The sequence below is a fragment of the Dipodomys spectabilis genome, unplaced genomic scaffold, assembly GCF_019054845.1.
Source record: "Dipodomys spectabilis isolate Male_0828 unplaced genomic scaffold, ASM1905484v1 ptg000089l, whole genome shotgun sequence".
Taxonomy (NCBI): domain Eukaryota; kingdom Metazoa; phylum Chordata; class Mammalia; order Rodentia; family Heteromyidae; genus Dipodomys; species Dipodomys spectabilis.
Window position 1 is genome coordinate 18,180,081 of NW_024870766.1, and position 14,919 is coordinate 18,194,999.

Below are 14,919 nucleotides of genomic sequence, written 5' to 3' on the forward strand. Positions count from 1 at the left end.
CTATCAGAGCAAAACAATAAAGAATCATTTGGGGCCTAAATAGCACTGGGGTCACTGGAGTACAGAAATTCAGCTTTCTATCATATCTAAAGCAGAGACAGATCAGATTGGTACAAAGTTAAAATTACCTGGAGTTTCCTGTTAGGCAAATATAGCCTTGAGTGCCTCCCTTAAACACTGCCCAGAAGTACCAGTGACAACTCAATACACATTTCATGTTTCAGCATTTGATGTATCTTCAAATGTTTGTAATTTTACCAATTCTAGTAATTTTTTAATTTTATGAATGAAATGACTAGCTTTCTCAAGGAGAAATTTTAAAATGAAAAGGAAAACCAAAAAAAAAAAAAAAAGGAAAGAAAAGTTAACTAAGGAGTAGATCTGGGTTCAGAGTGTTTGAAAATAGAGAACATGAGCAATGTTGGGTGCAGAGTCTGGGTGAGAGGAGAACTGAAAGACCACTTGAAGGAAATACGTCAAAGGCTGTTTTCAAAGCTGTGCTTTGGTTTCTCACAAGGGCTCACCAGCCCCTTCTAGACTAGGACCTGACTCCTAACTGTGCTGTCTTACCTATCTGTGCCTTCCAGTATACTTAAGAACAGTTATGTTTTGAGCTATTATATGTTAGGCATCGTATTAGACGAGTTTTTCCATATTTTTTTATAAACACTTTGCAACACAAAAGTATCAAGAGCCAGACACTGGCGGCTCACCCTGTAATCCTAGCTACTCAGGAGACTGAGATCCGAGGATTGGAGTTCCAAGCCAGAGAGAGATTCTTATCTCCAAATAACTACCAAAAGCTGGAAGTGGAGGTGTGGCCCAAGTGGTAGAGCACCAGCCTTTCACAAAAAAAAACACTCAGAGATACCACCTAGACCCTGAGTTAAAGCCCTAAGACCAACCAGTACTGGAGGGTGGGGGAGGGAGAGGGAGAGGGACTTAAGGTACCTGATCCATCTAGGTCTGCTAGTGCACGTCGAGGCTCCGCCCTTTCCCTGCATCTTGCCCAGGAACCGCCAAGGGAAGGCCTTCTTGTGACCAAACCCTCCGTTTTTCCGCTCCTCCCCAGGTGGCCTAGGGTATGGAGTTGGAGCACCATGACCAGCCGGTGGTTCTGAGGGAGGACAACCACCGCAGGCGCCGGAGAATGAAGCCCCGTGGAGCGGCGGCCAGCCTGTCCTCCATGGAGCTCATCCCCATCGAGTTCGTGCTGCCCACCAGCCAGCGCAACAGCAAGACCCCCGAGACGGCGCTGCTGCACGTGGCCGGCCGCGGCACCGTGGCGCAGATGAAGGCCCAGCTGTGGCTGCGCGCGCTGGAGACCAGCGTGGCCGCCGACTTCTACCACCGGCTGGGCCCCGATCGCTTCCTCCTGCTCTACCAGAAGAAGGGCCAGTGGTACGAGATCTACGACAAGTGCCAAGTGGTGCAGACCCTGGACTGCCTGCGCCACTGGAAGGGTCTGCGGCGGAGCCCCGGGCAGATCCACGTGGTGCCGCGGCACGCGCCCTCGGAGGAGACGCTGGCCTTCCAGCGCCAGCTCACCGCCCTCATCGGCTACGACGTCACCGACGTCACCAACGTGCACGACGACGAGCTGGAGTTCACGCGCCGCCGCCTGCTCACCCCGCGCATGGCCGAGGTGGCGGGCCGCGACGCCAGCCTCTATGCCATGCACCCCTGGGTGACCTCCAAACCCCTCCCCGAGTACCTGTGGAAGAAGATCGCCAACAACTGCATCTTCATCGTCATCCACCGCAGCACCACCAGCCAGACCATCAAGGTGTCGGCCGATGACACCCCGGGCTGCATCCTCCGCAGCTTCTTCACGAAGATGGCCAAAAAGAAATCGCTGATGGATATCCCCGAAAGCCAGAACGAACAGGATTTCGTCCTGCGCGTCTGCGGCCGGGATGAGTACCTGGTGGGTGAAACGCCCATCAAAAACTTCCAGTGGGTGAGGCACTGCCTCAAGATGGGAGAAGAGATCCACCTGGTCCTGGACACGCCTCCGGACCCAGCCCGGGACCAGGTGAGGGAGGAGGAGTGGCCGCTGGTGGATGACTGCACGGGGGTCACCGGCTACCACGAGCAGCTGACCATCCACGGCAAGGACCACGAGAGTGTGTTTACCGTGTCCCTGTGGGACTGTGACCGCAGGTTCCGGGTCAAGATCCGAGGCATTGATATCCCGGTCCTGCCGCGCAACGCCGAGCTCACGGTCTTCGTGGAGGCCAACATTCAGCACGGGCAGCAGGTCCTCTGCCAGCAGCGCACCAGCCCCAAGCCCTTCACCGAGGAAGTGCTCTGGAATGCCTGGCTCGAGTTCCGGATCCGAATCAAAGACTTGCCCAGGGGAGCGCTCCTGAACCTCCAGCTCTACTGCGGCAAGGCGCCCGCGCTCTCCGCCAAGGCCGAGTCTCCCGGGGCCGAGTCCAGGGGCCGAGTCCAGCTCCTCTACTACGTGAACCTGCTGCTGATCGACCACCGCGGCCTCCTGCGCCACGGCGAGTACGTGCTCCACATGTGGCAGATCTCCGCCAAGGGGGAAGACCAAGGGAGCTTCAACGCGGACAAGCTCACCTCAGCAACCAACCCAGACAAAGAGAACTCCATGTCCATCTCCATTCTTCTGGATAATTACTGCCACCCCATAGCCCTGCCTAAGCACTGCCCCACTCCTGACCCCGAAGGGGACCGGGTTCGAGCTGAAATGCCCAACCAGCTTCGCAAGCAACTGGAGGCCATCATAGCCACGGATCCACTGAACCCCCTCACCGCAGAAGACAAAGAGTTGCTCTGGCATTTTAGATACGAGAGCCTGAAGCATCCAAAAGCATATCCCAAGTTATTTAGCTCAGTGAAATGGGGACAGCAAGAAATGGTGGCCAAAACCTACCAACTATTAACCCGAAGGGAGATCTGGGACCAAAGTGCTTTGGATGTGGGGTTAACGATGCAACTCCTGGACTGCAACTTTTCGGATGAAAATGTCAGAGCCATTGCCGTCCAGAAACTGGAGGGCCTGGAGGATGATGATGTTTTGCATTACCTTCTACAGCTGGTGCAGGTATGAGGTGGTGGCTTATCAGCAGGACTTATTTGCATGCACACAGCCACGCATTCAGTTGTCAACAGACGTTCCTTGTTCCCAGTTTCATGGTTAGTCAAAGTAGATCCTATGAAACCATCTCAAAAAGTAGGAAACTCTCATTTATTGTCCTGGCAGATTTGCTGAGGAGCATTTTAAAGACATTAGTACTGAATTTCGCTTTATTTTTTAGAATTGTCCCAGTGGGAATACTTTGTTCTCTTATTGTTTTAATGATAGATGCAACTTGTTGAAGGCTGACTTGTTTCAAAGCTGCAAGTGATTTACTGTTTTGTATCTGTATGTATATATTACGTTACTTGACTTTACCCATGACTGACGGAGATCAAATTAACATTTGTGTTTTGTCCCCTCAGTGCTAAAATTTGAACTCAGGGCCTTACCAGCACTCTATTACTTGAGCCACATCCCAGCCTGGCAATCACATTTTATATCTAAGAAATTAGACATAAAGAAGCCAGGCACCAGTGGCTTACCTGTAATTCTAGCCACTCAGAGAGCTTAGATCTGAGGATAGCAGTTCAAAGCCAGCCCAAGCAAGAACGTCCTTGAGACTTAACCTCCAGTAAACTACTCAAAAAAAGCTGAAAGTGGCACCGTGTTTCAAGTGGTAGAACACTAGCCTTGAGCAAAAGAAGCTCAGGGACAGAGCCCAGGCCCAGACTTCAAGCACCAGGACCCACAAAAAAAAAAAAGAGGAAGGAAGAATGAAAGAAAGAAAAAAGGAAAAATAAATTAGACCCAAGGAGACCAAGATCACATACTTGGCAAGCAGACTCCTGCCCTTTTCACTGTGTTGATGCTGTTAGGAGAGAAGCCCCACTTCCGCTTGTCATTATTCTAGGTAGAATATTTAAAACAGAACTGGATTGCTACTCTGGTTCTCATGATGTTCCTCGGGATCCTGAGAGGCTGTCATATGCCTGAGGTTTAGAAGTTAAGAAACCAAGGAACAGCCCTTCTGCTCAATACTGCAGTTCTCAAATTATATAATGATGCTTGACAAGGAAAAGCAAGTAAAGCAATTAGAAGGAAAGTGCTATTTTAGAGCTTAAATGTGTTCATTTATGAATTCAACAACATATACTGAGAAGACTGGCATCAAATAAGTACTTACATTAACACATGTCATAACAAATTATGGCAAGTACTTTAGGGGGAAGTCAGAGTATTGTGAGCAAACAAGGGACCAGAAAATAATTTAGTTTCAACAAAAGGATCCAGGGACAGCGGTGACTAGGTGATGTTTGACTTGACATCTGTAGGAACAGCCAAGTGAAACTTTAAATATCAAACTGTCTAATACGTTTCTGTGTTTATAGGAAGCCCCTGATATTTTCTGATTAGTATTTTGGGTATTCTTAATGTTGAGTCTTTACCTTTTGAAACATTATACTAGCCTTTGCCTTCATCCATTTAATCTATTCAATATTTTCTTCTGCCTATTAGCTCAGAGACTGGCCTAACACTGAAGAATTATAGAATAACTAAGGTTTTCTAACTAAGGTTTTCCTCTATAACAAAACCAACATGGCAAATTTGCCTAAGCTCCTCTGAGAACTATGAATGATTTTTCATTTCCCATTTTCTAAGTAAAGTTTGCAGTGTTGGGAGATGAGGGTGTTCGTCTTAAATGTTTTAGATGAAAAAGGCCAGATAGTTATATTAACAATAAATTCTATTAACAACAAGATTAAATATAAACAATAAACAATAACAATAAACTTTAAATTTGAAGAGTAGCAACCATTTGTAAAGATATTTGAGACATTTTCAGATGGTTAAGTGACTCATTTCTGATGAAAACCATCTCCATATTGAGATCTACATTGTCTTTGCAGAAGTGAAACATGAAGGTCAGAAAGGCATTCAGGTTAGAGACTCAGAACACATTTAAAGTGAATTCAGTTTGCTACATAACTAATTCCTGGAATTAAGGAATGCCTTAAATAACCCCATCCCAGCACCCATTGGACATAACCATGAAAAGCCATTTTGAAAGCATAGATATAATTGAAACATTATGAAGTTAGTATCAGTAATTCCTAAAATACCATGAAGCCTCCACGTCCTAAGACAGAAACTAGAATGGAAATTTATTCTGTTGCTCTGGGAACACTCTAATAATAATTTGAGGCTTTTTAAAGTTTAAATGTATCTATTTTAGCCGGGCGCTGGTGGCTCACACCTATAATCCCAGCTACTCAGGAGGCTGAGATCTGAGGATTGCAGTTCAAAGCCAGCCCGTGCAGGAAAGTCCATGAAACTCTTTTCTCCAGTAAACCACCAGAAAACTGGAAGTGGCGCTGTAGCTCAAGTGGTAGAGTGCTAGCCTTGAGCTGAAGAGCTGAGAGACAGAGCTCAGGCCCGCCCAGAGTTCACGCCCCGCGACCAACAACAACAAAAAATAACTATCCTCTAGCTTTATATGTGTATTCATAATCTAAACAGTATTTCTTAGTTGTGCTGTCTTTAGCATTTTATGAATTACTTCAACATTACTAAAATTAGAGAGAATAATGTAAGAAATATACATGCATTTATCAATATTTAATTGCTTTTGCACTTTATTGGTCTGTTTCTTTGCTAATAAAATCAATATTCACGACATCAGACCATGATTTCCACAATACTAAACACTACAAATGAAGGCCAAGTTTTGCAAGAGAAGCATTAGAACGAGGGGTATTCTGATGAAGAGCTCTGAGTCTTCCACAACATGGCAGCGGGTGATGATGGTTCTATATTCATTGCTCCAGGCCTGTTGCGGACTTGCAGTTAGAAGCTGTGAGACCACTTCTTTCTTGTGATGAGATGACCAAAAGAGAAATGGTAGGGTTGACAGATCTTCACATCTAACCCATCTTCACATGTAATAATCTTCTCATGATTTGTGCTCTATTTCCACTCTCCATTTTCATTGTAATACCTCTCTTATGATATACTTTAGAGATTTGTGAGCTCCATCTCCATCTTTCCCCTTCCAATAAATCAAGTCAGCTCCTACTTGGAGCAAATGCTATCACCTCTTCACCTCTACAGTGAGAAAAGCACATGACTAGGAATCAAAGAGTTCTGATCTCTAATCTCTAATCCCAGTTTTGTCATCAGCTACTCTGTGATCCTAAGCAATGGTTAGCTGGGTCCTCTGTGTCTTCTAAAAGAAAAGATTGGATTTAAGTGACTAGTAAGACTCTCACGACACTAGCTAGAAAGACCCACTCAATCAGAGCAAGAGTGTCTCCGTTTTCTTCTTCCTGAATGATAGACACAGATGGCAATCCTTCAATGCCAACCTGTTTTTCCTCTAGGCTGTGAAGTTTGAACCATACCATGACAGCGCCCTTGCCCGATTCCTACTAAAGCGTGGCTTAAGAGTAAGTACTGTAGCTTTAGTGTGGCCTTGTTTGTGATGGTTTGGGTATATGCCCAGGAGTGGGACTGCTAGGTTATAGGGGAGTTCTATCTTTAGTCTTTTGAGGAACCTCCATGCTGCTTTCCAGAGTGGTTGAACCAGCTTATATTTCCACCAACAATGTAGTAGCATTCCCTTTTGGCCACATCCCTGCTAACATCTGTTATTTGTTTTCTTTTTTTCTCTTTTTGGTCGGTCGAGGGACTTGAACTCTGGGCCTGGGTGCTGTCCCTCAGCATTCAGTTCAAGGCATGCACTTTACTACTTGAGCCACAGTGCCACTTCCAATTTTCTGAGTGGTTTATTGGAGATAAGAGTCTCATGGACTTTCCTGCCCAGGCTGGCTTTGAACCGTAATCCTCAGATCTCAGCCACCTGAGCAGCTAGGATTACAGGCATGAGCTCCCGGCTCCCGGCAATAGCATGACATTGTAAGTCACTAGGAATTTCCAGATAAACACAGAACATGATTAATCATGACCATCTCTTCTTCCCACTTCAGAACAAAAGAATTGGTCACTTCTTGTTTTGGTTCTTAAGAAGTGAGATAGCCCAGTCTAGACACTATCAGCAGCGGTTCGCGGTGATCCTGGAGGCCTACCTGCGAGGCTGTGGCACTGCCATGCTCCAGGACTTCACCCGACAGGTCCAAGTGATAGAGATGTTGCAAAAAGTCACCATTGACATCAAGTCTCTCTCCGCTGACAAGTATGATGTCAGCTCTCAAGGTACCGTATTTTGTTGTTTCTCTTTACAAACGCCTTCACCTCCAAATGTCATTAGGCTCTTCCTGGAAGCTAAGCTGTTTCTGCCTCAGGGAAAATAAATATCTGCATAGATTGAACAAATTTTAAGTTCTTCCTTGACAACTTAGTTATTTTAAACGCTATATATTTATTATATATTATACATGATATATATCGTATATACTGTTCACAATACATATTATATACAATACAGTCGTAAATAGAATATAGTATATATGTGTATTTATATAGTGTGTGTGTATATATGTGTGTGTGTGTGTGTTGTGTGTATGTGTACCAGTACTGAGGCTTGAACTCAGGGCTTTATGCTTCTACTTAGCTTTTTCCCCTCTAAGCTGGTACTCTACCACTTGAGCCACAGCTCTACTTCTGGCTTTTTCCTGGTTTATTGGAGGTAAGAGTCTCGTGGACTTTACTGCCCTGCTTGGCTCTGAACTGTGATAATCAGATCTCGGGCTCCTGAGTATCTAGGATTCTAAAGCATAAGTCACTAATGTCCAGCTATATATATTCTTAATAATGAAGTTATGGTAATAAGTATGAAACCCTGAACAACAAAAACCATTATTAGGTGTAAAATGTGATTTTTAAGAACAGATTATTTCTAAATCATTACTTTTTTTCTCCCCACATATATTTAAATTTTTTCACTCTGACAAAGTAAATGATAATCAAGAAGCTATATGAATTTTTTGCATTTCTTCATGTATATCTATGTCTCAGAAAAAAATAGAAATATAAATATGCATCACCTTTACACACACATACATACACACACACACACACACACACACAAACCACCTTTCACCTCCACTTTGAAGTAATTTCTAATGTATTCTTACTTCCTATCCTAAGATATCCTGTCCCTTGCCCTAGGAAAATCAATAACTCCCAGAAGTTCAGGGATACCACATTAAATTATAGTCACTAATGCATTTTTCTGGCCTGAAAAGTTATGTAAACTTCAAAGCAAGGGAATAATTCCTTCTTTTTTTACTAACCCCAGACTTAGCTCAAAACAGATACTAATATCCCTAGCCAGTGGCTTAATTTCTTTTTTCCTTTCATTCTTTTTCAGTACATTAATAATTCTGCTTCCTAAAAAACGATCATAATAATCATCTGACATTCACAATGGCCTCTGTTCTGTTAGCCTGAGAGTGGTTTTTCTGGATTTAGGCTTGAAAATTTTGTCATAGCCCTGTCATATCCCAACTTCCTCCTTTGAAGAGAATTGACAGAACCCTAACTAAACTCCATTTAATGTTGTCTTTGCATGTCTGTTCCCAAGCCAGACAGTAGCTCAAAGTTTCAGACACTGGGAAGAGTAAGGCATTTGAATTCCTTAGCAATGCCCTCAAGTCCCCCTTCTGTGTGACCCGGGTGCCTGTGCCCTCCCCCACACCACCCCAGGTCAGAGATGTTGGCACTGCATTGCCTCCTTAACGGCCAGTTCCTCAAAAGCCAGGCATAGGCCACACTTCTTTCTCCTGCTCCACCCTGACCAAATGTATACAATGCCCAAAATACATTCGACCTTGGGAATATCGAGATAATGTTGGTAATTGCTTGGACTCACTTAACTCTTGTGTGCTTGTGACAATTACAGTTATTTCACAGCTTAAGCAAAAGCTTGAAAACCTGCAGAATTCCAATCTCCCACAAAGCTTCCGAGTGCCCTACGATCCTGGACTGAAAGCTGGCGCCCTGGTGGTAGGTATCACCGGGAAGTCTCCCTGTGGTCTTTTTTGTCTTGCACATGTCTAGCATGCTTTCTCTGGCCTGGTCCTTATGTAGAGCTAGGGGGTCCCTGGATGAGTTTTGGTTAATCCCTAATACCAGGTTATCTCCATCCCGTTTTATTTAACATCAACTGATTGAGTTATCCTTTGCCAGCAAGAAATGTACATATCCTACTAAAGTATACAACTCAAGAGTTTTTGACAAACACCTGGTAGCATATCCCTACCAGTATATAGAAGGACTGACCATTTTTAAAGAATTTATACATAAAGCTTTTTTGAGTCAAATATCAGCTGACCATATTATGTGTTATCTCTATATAAGCTCTCTATTCTGTACTCATCTAAACTGCTGTGCTGACAACCAACACCACACACTCCTGATCACACTCAAATATCAAGCCACTTGATGGATGAGTACCAGTTTTCCAGTACCATGCTTCCATCGAACACCTCTCAACTCTCCTGCTATATTTTACTATTTTTTAACTTCTTTTTTAAAAAAAAATTATTTTCTTGTAAAGATGATGCTTTAACTTCGGCATGCTATAAACGTCACAATATGTTATTTTTATTTCTGCTTTAAACAAAAATAGATTTAATAGCTTAAAGAAACTATAATTTGTCTTTACTCTTTTTTTCTTTTGGTGGTCCTGGAGTTTGAAGCAAAGGCCTTGCACTTGCTAGACAAGTGCTCTATCACTTCAGCAGGAGAATAAACTATTTTAAAGTATTCATTCTCATATTTTCTGCACTGGATATAATGCAGCAAAGTAGATTCCCATCTAGCATGATTTGCCCTTGATCTTATACATTTTTTACTGAAAGTTCTGCTATCATTAAATTATTTCAGCATTTGTTTATCTGAAAGTCTTTAATATCTGTTAATTTTTGAAAAATATTAAGAATATGAACAGGGTACTGGTGGCTTATACATCTCCTAGCTACTTAGGAGGCAGAAATCTAGAGGATCATAGTTCAAAGCCAACTCAAGCAGAAAAGTCTGAAAGAACGTAGCTCCAAAATAACCAGCAAAGGAGCTGGGTGGGGAGTATGGTTCAAGTGGTAGAGTACCATACAAGCAAGCTGAGTAAGAGCATAAGGCCCTGAGTTCAAGCCTCAGCCAAGCAAAGAGAAAACAGAATGAAGTCCTATAGGAATTGCTGTCCCCTCATAAACAATACAAACTAATACAGAATTTTAGCCTGCTGGGTTTTTTTCTTTTAATAACGTTTTCTTCTGATTTACATATTTTCTGATGAGATATCTCTGTCATTCTTATATTCTCTCTACAATATGCATCCTTTTCTCTGAGATTTTCTGAAAAAAATCATTTCTCAGCAAACTAATTAAGATGTACTTGAATGATTTTTGTGTTGAATTTCTCTGGCAGGTGGGTCTATAATTCTGAATTTGGAAACTTTTCAGCCAGTGTTTTTTTTCCTGTCCTCTCTTGTCTCTCTTTAGTGCAGTGAGTTTATTTCTGGACTGCTGGAGCATGGGCTAGCCTGCTCCCCTTTCTAGGTGCTCTAGCCTGGAGATGACCTCCAGCAGGAACCTGAAGCTATCTCAGGGCTATTTATCTTTTTTTCTCCAGAGCCATAGACTTTCTCTGTTTGTTGTCCAATGCCTGAAAGAATTACTTCGAATAGTTCCCCTAGTCTTCTGCTTGTTTATGGCGGGACAGCAATTCCCTTAGGACTTAGCCTTGTGGAAAGGAAAACAAGCTCCTACCTGTAGTGTTAAGTGTTATATGTGATTACTATTAATTATAGGTATTTATATTTAATAAAGGTCCCTGTATAACTTTAGGGTTCTTTGGAGCACAGTTTGAGAACTATGGGTTAAAGTGTTGTGAATTTATTCCATAGAAAAAGTGAATACTTTCCTGCATATTCAGTGGAATAGGATTCATGATATATTAACACATATTTGAAATTGTGGGGTTTTGAAAGGCCACATTGCTTTTTGTTTTTTTGTTTTCTCAGTACTGAGGTTTGAACCACTGAAGCTCTGCCCCCAGTCTTTCTTTGCTTTTTTCAGCTAGGGTCTCATATTTTTGTCCAAGGTAGCCTTGGTCTGTTATTCTCCTATTTATACCATTTGTGTAGCTGGGACTGCAGGCATACCCACCTTACTTGTTGATACATGTTGTGCTTTTTGCCTGAGCTGGTCCTGAACTGGGATTGCAAGTATGTACTACCAAGCTCAGCAATGTTTTTCCCTACTGTATTTTGAACTTACTAGACAGCAAAGTGTAACTTCCTTGCTAGATAAGTTTCTTACCACTTGAACACTTTTTACTTTTGTTATTTTCTATATAAGGATTAAAATTTTTGCCAGGGCCAAAACTACACTCTTTCTGTCCCCTGTATCACAGGGACTACAGGTGCCAGAGTTTTGTCTTGTTGTTTTTTAAATCGTACAGAGCAGATGTGGTATGTCCACATCTGCAACATACTTTGACCTTATTCTCCTCCATCACCTTCTCTGCTTCCTTCCCCTTACTCTAACTCCCTCCAATTGTCTTCAATTTAGGCTCATAACTTCTCATTTGTTTGTTTATATCCATATATCCACAGTCTGCATATGTGAGAAAGTGTGCATAGCATTTGTCTTTCTGAATTTCTTTCACTTAACATGACAGTCTCCATATCCAACCATTTTGTAGCAAATGGCATAATTTCATTCTTCTTTATATTGTATAAAACTCTATTGTGTATATATGCCATATTCTTCTCACCATCTGATTTTTTGAGATAGGGTCTTGCTCCTCATCCCCAGACTTATGGTACCACTCTCAGTTTATTTGTTGCTAACTCTCAGTTTATTTTTGCTAACTTTTTGCCTAAGCTATCCAAAAATGACAATCCTCTCAATCTCCAACACCCATCTAGCTGTGATTACATGCAATCACCACCCTGCCCAGCCCTAACTTTTATTTTTGAGTGAATACTAAACCACATTTTCTCTACTTTAAATTTTTTAGACTTGGGATCAGGGGGAGGGATGGGCAAGAGGCAAGTGTATATAAGTCAGGTTTTGCCTTTATTTCTGTTAAATTTCATCTGGTTAGATTTGGCCTGTAGGATACAATTCTTTGATAATGGTGTTTTAGACACTATGATAGCATTAAAAGTCTTAGGAGTAAGCCAAACACCTGGGCAGATAATAGAGGAGTTTCTCTTAACTAAGGAGGATGTGGGAATGCAGAGTCTGTGGGCCTGGAGGGGGGACACTGCTAGCATCTCCATAGAGACCTGGAGCTCTTGAGAATACAGTTGAACCATTGCTTCCACTGTTGTCAATTTGCTCTCATATAATATTTGAGGCTTGAAATTACTTTCTGCATTTTTACCCAAATGTTGAAAATCATTTTGCAACTAGGACTCTGCCCTGGTTGTTTACTGTGGGATTTGTGTCTCTACAATGTGTATTTATTACACATAGGAAACGTGTGAACACTTTCTTACAGATTGAAAAATGCAAAGTGATGGCCTCCAAGAAGAAGCCCCTATGGCTAGAATTTAAGTGCGCTGACCCTACAGCCCTGTCAAATGAGACCATTGGGATTATCTTTAAACATGGTGATGATCTGCGTCAAGACATGCTCATTTTACAGGTACGTTCATGTTTAGGAATCTTCTTCAATTACCCATCTGAGAAAAGAATTCTATATTAGATCTAAGTCATGCCTTCTACTGATCCTAATCTCATTCAATCATTTCACATAATAACAGCAACCCAGGGTCATATTTCACTTGGTGAAAAGAGCTATGAGCATTCGATAGGTAGATATAATCTAATGTGCATCACGGTCTGCCCATCCCTTCAAAGATGTATATATCTAATATTCCCAGTAGCCAGATACACTTCCTACCTAACTTCTTTTACACATCCCATTCTGAACTTGATAGTATAGCATGTTGCCAGATTTACCCTAGCCCCTAGTTCATTCCTGTTCACAGACACAGCTCCATGCTGACGGACATGCACAAACTCGGGTGAATGATTTAATGTAAAGGAGAGGTGATGAACAGCTAGGTGACAGAAGAGATCAGTCCGGTGACTGATAAGAGTGAACATGTTATTAGGGCAAGGATGTCACATGTAGGGAAATATTCATAACAAGGTAGAATGTTTTAATGATCTATGGCTAAAATGCACCCAGAAGAAGTATGTCTCATCCTCTCCTCCAAAGTACATTTCAGGGACCAAATTTATGAGCCTTACAATAATGAGATTCGCTAGAGTAGCAAGTTGATCAATAAAAGCAGAGGCACTTGATAAAATAAAGAACCAGACACTAGTTGCTCAGTTTATTTTTGAAATCAGCTTGGGAGGCTGAAATCATGAGGATCACAGATCAGTGCTAGCTTTCGCATATACATGAGACTCTTTCTCAACCAATAGCGGGGGGGGGGGGGGGGCAGTGTCACAGCTGCATGGGAGGATCTCCATCCAGATTAGCCAAGACAGAAACTTCTGCAAGACTCTATCTCAAAGGAAGAAGCTGGGTGTGGTGGTGTGTACCTAGCATCCCAGTTATGATGAGAAGCCTAAGAAAGGCCAGACGTGGTCTAGACCTCTGCCTGGGCAAAAAGTGAGACCTATATTAAAAATAGCTACAGCAGCCTAGGCACTGGTGGTTGTAATCATGCTCATAATCCTACCTACTCAGGAGGCTGAGATCCCAGGATCATGGTTCAAAGTCAGCCAGGGTAGGAAAGTCTGTGAGATCTTATCTACAATGAACCACCAGAAAACCAGACATTGAGCCTGGCTCAAAGTTGTAGAGTGCCAGCCTTGAATAAAAGAGCTCAGCAACAGTGCCCAGGCCCTGAGTTCAAGTCCCATGACTGACAAAAAAATAGCTAGTGCAAAAAAGGGCTAGAGGAGTGGCTCAGCAGTAGAATGCTTGCCTAGCAAGCATAAGGCCCTAAGTTCAAACTCTAGTACCACCAGAAAATAAAATTAATAATCAATTATTACTATGTATATAATATATAATCATTAATAATCAATATTATAAATTAATAAAATTATATGGAATCAATATATAATTTAATTTTTCAACATATGATATCATTATATAATTTATAATATAATTTGTATAAAATATGAAAATAATAAATAATATATTAATATATTGAACATACAGCAATATAAAACATAATATATTAACATATTTACTATACTAATATGTTATATATTATATTATGTGTTATTATGAAAATAATATACCGTTTTATATATAATTACAATATAACAAAAGAAAGTACATATTCTACACTTTGTAATCTATTTTATGTTATCAGATAAGACTGCTGTTTTTTCAAGGAGAAGAAAAATGTACTGAATAAATATGTATTTATAGTAGAAATGTTCCTGTGTTTTAATGCCCAGATTCTACGCATCATGGAGTCCATTTGGGAGACTGAATCTCTGGATCTGAGCCTCTTGCCATATGGTTGCATTTCAACTGGTGACAAAATAGGTACGTAGTTATGACAGAAGGAAATATACCACTCAGCTAGTTGTAAAATAGCATAATTCTTTCAGTTCAGGCATTTAACAAGGGAAAAATTGAAATCATCATCATACAAAAAGAAGAAAATGTTGCCAGGCTAATGAATATGACTCTCAATTCAAGATAGGCGTATGTTGAAGATACGTGAGTGCATGACTCAAATTCTTGTGACTATACATGGAAATTACTTTAGTAAGACCTTGGTCCCTCCTGTGCTTCTCTACCTCAAAGCTTTAATTCCTCATTACACATTAAACCCATCTCCCACAAGTAACATTTAAAATTAGACAGAAAGATGTCACTTCTTTTTAAACGGCAGGATTCACATTAGCAAAGCTATTACACACTAC

At 41.7% G+C, this 14,919-nt stretch overlaps 1 protein-coding gene across 8 annotated transcripts in view; it reads left to right on the forward strand.

The window, feature by feature from the left end:
- Pik3cg (phosphatidylinositol-4,5-bisphosphate 3-kinase catalytic subunit gamma) overlaps positions 1-14,919 on the forward strand; it is a 35,172-nt gene that overhangs the window by 1,187 nt on the left and 19,066 nt on the right. For all 8 annotated transcript variants that reach the window (XM_042684696.1, XM_042684698.1, XM_042684693.1 and 5 more), the window contains 6 exons: positions 1,073-3,073; positions 6,427-6,492; positions 7,033-7,258; positions 8,907-9,010; positions 12,515-12,661; positions 14,446-14,536. In XM_042684696.1, coding sequence (XP_042540630.1) covers positions 1,085-3,073; positions 6,427-6,492; positions 7,033-7,258; positions 8,907-9,010; positions 12,515-12,661; positions 14,446-14,536 — 2,623 coding nt within the window. In that variant the 5' untranslated portion in view covers positions 1,073-1,084. The remainder of the gene's footprint in view (positions 1-1,072; positions 3,074-6,426; positions 6,493-7,032; positions 7,259-8,906; positions 9,011-12,514; positions 12,662-14,445; positions 14,537-14,919) is intronic.